This window comes from Lagopus leucura, unplaced genomic scaffold (genome assembly GCF_019238085.1).
Source record: "Lagopus leucura isolate 7727_CA_CO unplaced genomic scaffold, USGS_WTPT01 Super-Scaffold_73, whole genome shotgun sequence".
Lineage (NCBI taxonomy): Eukaryota > Metazoa > Chordata > Aves > Galliformes > Phasianidae > Lagopus > Lagopus leucura.
In genome coordinates, this window is record NW_024962252.1 from 55080439 (window position 1) to 55089311 (window position 8873).

The 8873-nt window shown below is 45.6% G+C and overlaps 1 protein-coding gene across 1 annotated transcript in view; it reads right to left on the reverse strand.

The window, feature by feature from the left end:
* AKAP12 (A-kinase anchoring protein 12) overlaps positions 1-8611 on the reverse strand; it is a 31247-nt gene extending 22636 nt beyond the window's left edge. Inside the window, exon 1 of the mRNA XM_042874643.1 lies at positions 8531-8611. Within this exon, the coding sequence (XP_042730577.1) occupies positions 8531-8611 (81 nt within the window). The remainder of the gene's footprint in view (positions 1-8530) is intronic.
* Between the last annotated feature and the right edge of the window lie 262 nt (positions 8612-8873).

Here is an 8873-nt window from a genome sequence, read left to right on the forward strand (position 1 = left end):
CCTTTCACAGCCACATAATCCACCTCAGGAAAAAGGACACCATTCTGCATCACTGCCAATACCACAGATGGAATAATTTGGCTTCAGAGTTTTCACATGCTGAGACCAGATATTAAATAGAAGAAATATGGAATGGCTCAACACTCGGATTGCACTCCCACTTCTCACATCATCCTTTTCATAAATCTAAAACACAGGAACTCAGAAGGAATAAAAATGCCACGGCACTGAACAAAAGGATGTAAACTCTGAGCCGATCTTTCGCAATTGCAAACAGCATTAATTGAATGGGTAACAACCAATTAAAAACTACAGACAAAGAGACACAGAAAATAACTGACTAACTTTTAAATTAACTTGAGACTCCTCATTAGAAATTTTAAAGACTGTTGGTTTTTGTTTTGTTTCTTTTAAATATACATACTACATTGCAGTCATTTGTTCTTTTTTAGACTTTTACTCCTGCAAACACCAAAACCACCTTAACTTTACTAGTTAGGCACTTAGCTAACTGCAGATAAATCCATGGATGGATATCTCAAGGAGACACGCTCAGACTTAGCACCAACAACTCTTAGAATTCAGAAGAAAAGCAACAGCTCTGAGTATTTTAGCATTCCTCACCTTGTCAAAAAATGCCTTTGCCTTTCTTTTCACATTTCCAATAAGCCATCTAAAGCTAGACATATTTGTAGAATTATAGAATGTCCTGAATTGGAAGGGACCCACAAGAATCATTGAGTCCTACCCCTGGCTCCAAACAGCATCACCCAAAAATCAAATCCTGTGTCTGAGATAGTTGCCCAAACACTCTTTGAACTCCAGCACGTGGGGCCGTGCCCACTGCCCTGGGCAGCCTGTTCCATGCCCACCAGCCTCTGGTGCAGATCCTTTCCCTAATCCCCAGCTGCCCCTCCCCTGACACAGCTCCATGCAGTTCCCTGTCACTGACACAGAGAGCAGAGCTCAGCTCCTCTCACAGAGAGCTGCAGCCACCATCAGGGTTCCTGTCAGCTACTCTGCTCTGGGCTGACCCAACTCAGGGACCTCTGCTGCACCTCACAAACCTTGCCCTCCAGACCCTTCATCATCTTTTTAGCCCTCCTCCGGATGCTCTGTACAGTTTTCTGTCTTTATGTTGTGATGATCATACCTGCACCCAGTAGCAGGTGAGACCACACAGCACAGAGTCTCAGGAGACAACCCCTCCCCTTGGCTGTGGCAGTGCTGGGCCTGATGCACACCCCCCAGAGTACAGCTGGCCCTTCTGGCTGCCAGGACACATACACAAATTGTAGAATTCAAATAAGTAGCCAATATGGGTCTGTGGACTCCAGAAGAAGATGAGGTATATAGGGATTAGGTACGTCAACACAGTACAACTTGTCTCCTTCTTAAACCAAACCAACAGTGAAATCACAAGCTATTATCACAGTTAATCCCCCAGTCCTTTATTTATTCTACAGTTGCAATGAGTTTAGGAAAATAGTGACTACATATGAATTTTGATCATGTATGTTTGAAATGATAAGTCACTGGATCTAGTAAATAACACTTTACATCTACCAAATGTGATGATACTTTCTTGTATGAAGAACAGCAAAATTCTTACATTTCATTCTAAACAATACTAAATGCTAAGACCAGAAGCAGTTTTCTCTACCAGCTCGTAGAATTATAACTTTTTTCTCTCTGTACATCAATTCGGTTTTGAAAGCAGGACATATATTTCAAAGTATGGTCAGACATAAATATATGAAAAACTCAGTAATTACAAATTTGACCAGATTCACAGCACAACCCTGCCCTTCGAGGGTGCAGTGACCACTTTAGCCCAGCCTCTAGGAAAAGATTATGATGTGATTCTTGGCCACTGGAGGGCAAATTTAGATTTCCAAATCAAGTAGTCTCTTTACTTACACAAAGTAAAATACCAAAACTGATAAAACAATATTTTTTTCACAAATTAAAATGCATACAAAGGAGAAGAAAATATGTACCTTTTGGAGCAAGGAGGGCTCATAATGCAAATGGAGACAACAGCAGTTAGTTTTTTTGTTTTTTTTTAAAGTTTCTGTTCTGAGAAAAGTTGCTCACGCTCTTTATGAGGGTCAGTGCAGTCTGTCCCACTGCATTAGTCCTTGAAAGAAACTAATTTCAATTTTCACTCACATTAACTGCTTCATTTCTCTGCAAGGATCTGAAGCACAGTTTAGACCAATTATCTCCAATTTACTAGCTGTGTTCTTAATTCCACTGAGAATAGCGATAAAGCCTAGTTGAATATACAGTCAAAGTTTAGAGAGAAGGGTGAAAAAGCCTTGAAGATGAAAGTTTTGAGTATCTGATTGTTCTACACTTTATTTGCCTACAAGTAGAGACATTACTGTTGGTACATTTATTAGTATTTATCAGGTTTCCATGGCACTCATTCATAGCTCTCCCTGGATTATGAATTAGCTTATGAATGTGTAGTCGCATAAATGCAGCAGAAACTGAAAAGACATGGTTATCCAGTTCACTGGTCCTTCTGTTTGATCACTCTCAAAAAACAAAGAGCCATCAGTGATGGAACACTTTTGCTTCTGTCATGCTGCTTCTATAAATCATGCAAATAATTTCTGAAGACTTCCCTCATACCCTCAGCAAAGACAGAAGCCAGGCACTGATGCACAGCTAGTCAGACTAAAACGAACACAGCTTGTTGACCACATCAATCTCAATCTCACCTACATTGGTTTCTGCTCCATTCTTTAAGTATGGAAGTCTAATGGTTGGGCCCAGCATTAAATGTATACACCATCTATAAAGATAACGTAAAGAACCACATGAGGTGTGGATTAACAGAAGATCACTGATTGCTTATTTCACGTTAGAGCATGTTCACTCATTTGTTCACTAGCATGAATGGTCTAGCACTACGCAGCCTCTTCCCCCACCAGGAATCATCATTCCCAGCATTCCTTATACCAGACCCAAATCATTCCAAGGATTCCTCATACCAGGACCAAACACACCAGGGTTAATTTTGCCTCATTCCGTTAATCCTGCTACACAGATTCTACGTTAGATTACTAAAATAGCCAGATCCAGCTGTCTGAACAACTGAGCAAACTAACATAAAGGTCTAGTATTTTTCCAGAAGTTTAATTCTGAAACTTTGAGAAAGCTTACAGTAGTTTGGTCAACTGAGGAATTCAGCTCCTTACACACAATGATTCACTGAAATGTCTGCAAACAACAGTATTTGGGGGGGGTGGGAAACAAACAGAGACCAAACACAAAACCAGAACAATCTACCCCTGAATTTAGGTCATTCCAGCTCTTTGTTCACAGTAGGTTGTCTTGTTTCACATTTGTTAAGGATTGCAAGTCCATGGGACACTACAAGTTGCACATGGAGATAACAGAAGGCCCTTATTCTATAAGGCACATACTTAATCTCAGTATATTTTTTTGTTTGCTTGTTTACAACTCCCACAGATGAAGTCAAGAGTCTTCTCCTTACCTTTTACTCCTCAGAATTATCACCTTCCATTCCAACTCTTAGTCTGGCTTAGTTGTGACATCTTCTTATCGGTGATTCCCCTCTTGGCTAAAATAAAACTGATGGTTTTATTCCCAAACCATCTCTGCAATCCTTTTGAGACTTGTAAAGGAAGTGCTACTCTCAGGCTGTCACTCTGGTTCATACTGTAAGCCTGAATCAACACTAGGTCTCACACCTCTCAACTTCTTCTGCATAGCCATCCTAGGATACAACTAAGGCAGCACCCTAACAGTTAGAAGGCCAGAGCACAAAGCAGGCTTCCATAACTAAACACATGGCTTGCATTTCCAACCAGAATGATTTCCAAAGACCGTGTCACTCCTCTTTGCATCTCTTTAGCTTCTCCATCACATCAAACGCAAACTAATTGCCTCAGCCTTCAAAGCACCCGACACTCCCTCTGCCGCCTCCTTCTTATCTCCTGTGTGATTAGGGGTTATTTCACGCTTTCAGTGGATCCCTGACACCAATTTCCATTGTGCATTTTTTTCAATTAAGCACCTTTGTGCTCTCTCCTAAGTCACCCCACAGGCGGAACTCCAAACATCAGCACACAACGACATCATTACCTTCCTTCCAGGTCTGAGCAAGTGCTCAAGAGAGAAGCCAGCCCTGTCCTACCAGGAGTTCCCTGTAGCTTGCCTCTGGGCCAAACACTTCTAACTCGATTGCTTTTTAACTAGGGCCTTTAAAGATGCTGTTTAAGGAAGTTCCTCTGGTACTTGATTAAGTTTTACTACCAATAACGTACAACTCGCTTGTATTTTCAAGGCTGGCTCAGCCCCACCCTGTCACCAGCACACAGTTGTTAAAACAGCAGATGTATGTCTGTCACAGCTGTTATTTGTCATGCATGCAGACAATAAGACATTCTGACATCTCAGTTGGTAACCTCTTTAGAAGAGACAGTTCCAAATATTTACTGTCTAGCAGACACTTGCTCTCATTACAAGGCAGGTAGCGTAATCAAGTTACTGCTCAGAAATGGGAATTACCCAGAAAACAGTTTGAATGATCACTGCTCTTGAGCAGAGGCCCTTGCATGGGAGCAAGCCAGGAATTCACCACACTAGATTTTAAAGCCATCAAAATTCCCGCAGAACATTATCTTTGCCAAACTTCTATTTTGCTGCAAGAACAGCTTGATGCTCTGCCAGGGTTTTCTTTCTGGATTCTACCTTTAAAACCTTTCCAATGCAGAGGCAGTCAGCTGCTTCAACACAGCCCTCTGCTTTCCCAGCAGGACCACAAAAAGAAACCTGCATTAAAATCAGTACCCTGGACTTCTAAATGAGATAAAAACACGGTGGATCACACATGCTCTGTCTGAGACGTCAGCAGCATGACACAGCTCTCCTAGTACTGACCATGCAGCCTGTAGCTACATTCCTCTCACTGAGCCTGAGGGCACTGCTCCGAGGGGCAACAGATCAACACATCTCCTCACTCCCTCTCTGGATTCTCAGCATAGGAATGGGAAGCCAGACTAGAGGAGCATCCCTCCTATGAACAGGGAACAAGCCCACCCGTTAAATATGATGGCACCATGCATGTTCTTGGCTGCAACCAAGAACAGCATCACCTCGGTCCCGCTTGCTTGCTCTCATCATCTGCTGCCTCCTTTGCCCCAGCAGCCAGCACACTTTGCTAAAATGTTGGGGGAACGGTGGTACCAAAGAAGCCAAGCAACTTTCTGTGCTGCCTGTTTGCTGAAGGAGCTCACTAAGTGCCAGAAGCCACCAGTGGAAGCCTCAGGCCGGGGAGGAGATGGGAATACAGGGCCTGTGCTGACGGGTACCTCAAAGCTAGCTCTTCTTAAGCCCTTCTCAGGCCAATCTTTGGTTCACTGTGCTACTCAGGACAGAGTAACAGATAGGTTTCAGCAGCACTGGTGGGAAGGGTCTTCATTCCTCTCATGCCCCACACACCCAGATATCTGCCACAGGTGTTTGTCCCATCATGGCTCTGGGTCTCAACTGGGCATCATGAGGCAAACAAATCCACTAATACTTCAGGAAACTTGTCCAGTGCAAAAACCTCCCTACTGTTTCCTGAAGGTTTGATGAGTTCGCTTGGTTTATGGAAACCTAAGGTGAGCACCAGTGTGACACAGGGCTGTATTGCATGGGTCAAAGCAGGGAAGATGGGCAGGGCATGAAGCAAACATTAGGTGAAGAGTGGTATTTCTTCTGAAAGGGCCAGGAAATACCTAGATCAGATGAACCTTCTGTGGGACAATGCCATGCTCACTTATTTCAGCAACACTGTAGGCATTGCTGCACAAACCCAATGAATTCAGTCCAGACATGTGAACGGGTTAATACCTCCATCTACCTGTCATTGCTCCCTGCAGAGGGTCTTCCCACAGTATTGTGCACAGCTGTGCACAATAAGGATCTACTAAAAAAACAAAAACAAAACAAAACAAAAAAAAACACCACAATCAACAACAACAAGAAAACAGCCACCAATTCCAAGTCCCACTGCAATGCTAGATTAGAAGCTCTGGAGCTGCTTTAGGTGCAAATCAGCAGCAATTTCTGAAAAGGTAGGGCTAGCACCTGGGATCCTAACTCCTTCAGCCTACGTTTAATCTGCAGTACTTGCAAAACAGCACCCAAAGGCTCTCAAATATCTTTTCTGCCATAGTAGCCCAAATGCTTCACACGCCATCTGACATCTCCAGGGCTGCAGAAGTGAAACACAGGCCCACGTGCTCCCCCTTGCAGTAACCAGGACACCTCGAGACCTGGTATTCAGCCAAAGAGTCACATGGGGATAACAAGGCAACCTAAAGACTGTAAATTTGGGCCTTTCTCAGAGAAAAAGCAAACAGGTTTTCATCTAGTGCAAAATAGGACTACTATGAAATACTGATTAAATATTCTGAGGCGTTTCAAGTGATGAGGAAGCAGAACTGCCATGAAATTTTATACTGCCTATTGTAACAGTTGCCCAGACAATGTATCTGAAATTTACTTGCCAAGGCTCGCTCAAATTGGATTACATAAAGGCCAGTTCTTCAAATTTTTCATTAAAAAGAGCTTGGATGAGTGCTTTAATTTTCAAAAGCATGAGAAGGGAGACCATCCTTTAAAATGACACCAGTGGTTTTTTCTTTTTTGCAAACACATTAGCTCTTTGATAGATTTCTCCAGGGGCACCGCATGATCTGGTGATTTTCACATTCAGAGAGCTGAAAGGAACAGTTATGAAAAACTGTGTCATGAATCTGCAGGAAACAATCTCACTGTGGTAAGAACAGAATAAGGGAGATATGAAAAAGGAAAAAAAAGAAGTAGGACTGAACTTCATTAAAACTTTGATTTAAAGTAAGAGAAGAAAAAAAACAGCTGTTCTAGGAAAACCACCATCACAGAACTTCTTACAGCAATGATACACCAAGAGAATTTCCCCACCTTTAATCAACTTGAACGACAAAACCAAACTGTTGGAAAACACGCTTCCTAAAGAACAGAAGATATAAACCACAGTATTTAGAACCAGTCAAGTCTGCCTTGGAGAACAGCATCAATGGCATCTCCTTTTTCTTGCATTAGTTCCCATGAATGAATAAACACGACTATGAATATTGCAGCCCTTCTCAAAGTCAGGTTATCTTTGCTTTAAAACAATCCCTGCGACCAAAGGCTCGCCCTCCAAATTCACCACTGTCTACATTTCAGCATTTGAATTCTAAAGCAGCTCAACACAACTGCTAAATATTTTGTTAACCAACACCAATCCCTACTGCTTATTTGGTTAAAAAGAAAACAAAATAAATCTCAGTTAATTTAAAGTTCGCTCTCAATGTGGTTTTCAAATCTGTCAAAACACGCACAAGGAGGTCTAGTGGAAGGCAGGAACTATGGGAAATTCAACTTGAAAGTTAAATCTGAACCACAAGGTCAAAGAAACAAAGTCATAACCCGTTCTCAAGCTCCAACACACCCACACGCCCGCTCACAGAAACTTGGAGTGCTCCGAGGATCCAACCTCGGATCAGGCTGCACAGCGGACTCCGGGCATAACGTCGCATTATGTCTCCCCTAACAACTAACGTCTAACCCCAACACGATGCTATGTAAACACGTAGATGCACATAACCTCCCTTTCAGTCCCAGAATCCCCTCAACACGCCTATTCCAGAAGGATAAATGGCTTCATTCATAATCTATTTTTAAACACCAGACGTTTTAAAAGAATTTCTTTCAATTCTTCAACGTCTTTATTTAAAATAACACAGGCTCGAACCCCGATCCCTCCCACCCCCGTTGGTTGCGGGCCGCTGCCGAATCCGTGGGGGCTCGCTTCGACTCCGTGCCACCGGGGAGCGCCGCAGCCACCGCCCGCACGGCGACCCCGCGCCTCCTCCCCGCCCGGCTCTGCTCGGGGGGGCTGCGGCGGGCCCGATGCGGGACTGGGAGGAGAGTGGGGGGGGATGTGAGAGGAGGGGACGCTGGAGTCCAGCAGGGGAAACTTGGCGCTGGGAGGGTCCCTGCTGCAGCCCCCCGACGCGCCTCCCAGCCGCATCCTCGAGAGAGATGGGGAGGAAAAAAAAAAGAAAAAAGAAAAAAAAAAAAAAAAAAGAAAAAGAAAGGAAAAGGAAAGAAAAGAAAAACAAGAAGAAAGGCTGTGGGAGCCCTGGGTACCACAGCAGCGGCTGAAGGACCGCAGTCAGGAGGGCTCCTAGCACAGCACTGCCCCGGCTGGGTGCGGCCCTCTCCCCCCGCAGCCGCACACAAAAGCGTCGCCGCCACCACCGCCGCCGCCCCCACTCGGCCCCGCCGCCCTCGCCCCCCGCCGCCGTGAGTTTCATGACTGTGGCGCTGCCCGTGGCGCAGTCCCGGCCCAACCGCCCCCCGCCCGGCCCCCAGGATCCCGCCGACCCCGGCAGGTGCCCGCCGGCGCGCAGGAAACTTTCCCCGCGCTGCGGAGCCGCCGCCCGCCTCCTCCAGCCCCGCACCGCCCCGGCCTTACCTTGGCGGGCTCCGGGGGGGCGGCGGCGGCCCCGTCCTCCTGTGGCGGGGCGGACGGCTCGGCGGAGCTGCCGGCGCCCATGGCGCTGCCCCGCACAGCCGAGCAGAGTGGAGCGGAGCGGCAGAGACTCGGGGGGCGGCGGCGGTGCGGCCGGGAATGAAGGAGCGCAGCTCTCTGCGAACTCCTTTAGGGAGCGAAAGGAGGGAGGGGAAAAAAAAAAAAAAAAAAAAAAAAAAAAAAAAGCGAGAGAGAGGGAGGAAAATCACCTCCGCCCCTGGTCCCCCCGCCCGTCTCCCGCTTGCTCCATCACATGAGCAGAGCCCCAGACACGCCTTGCAGCATC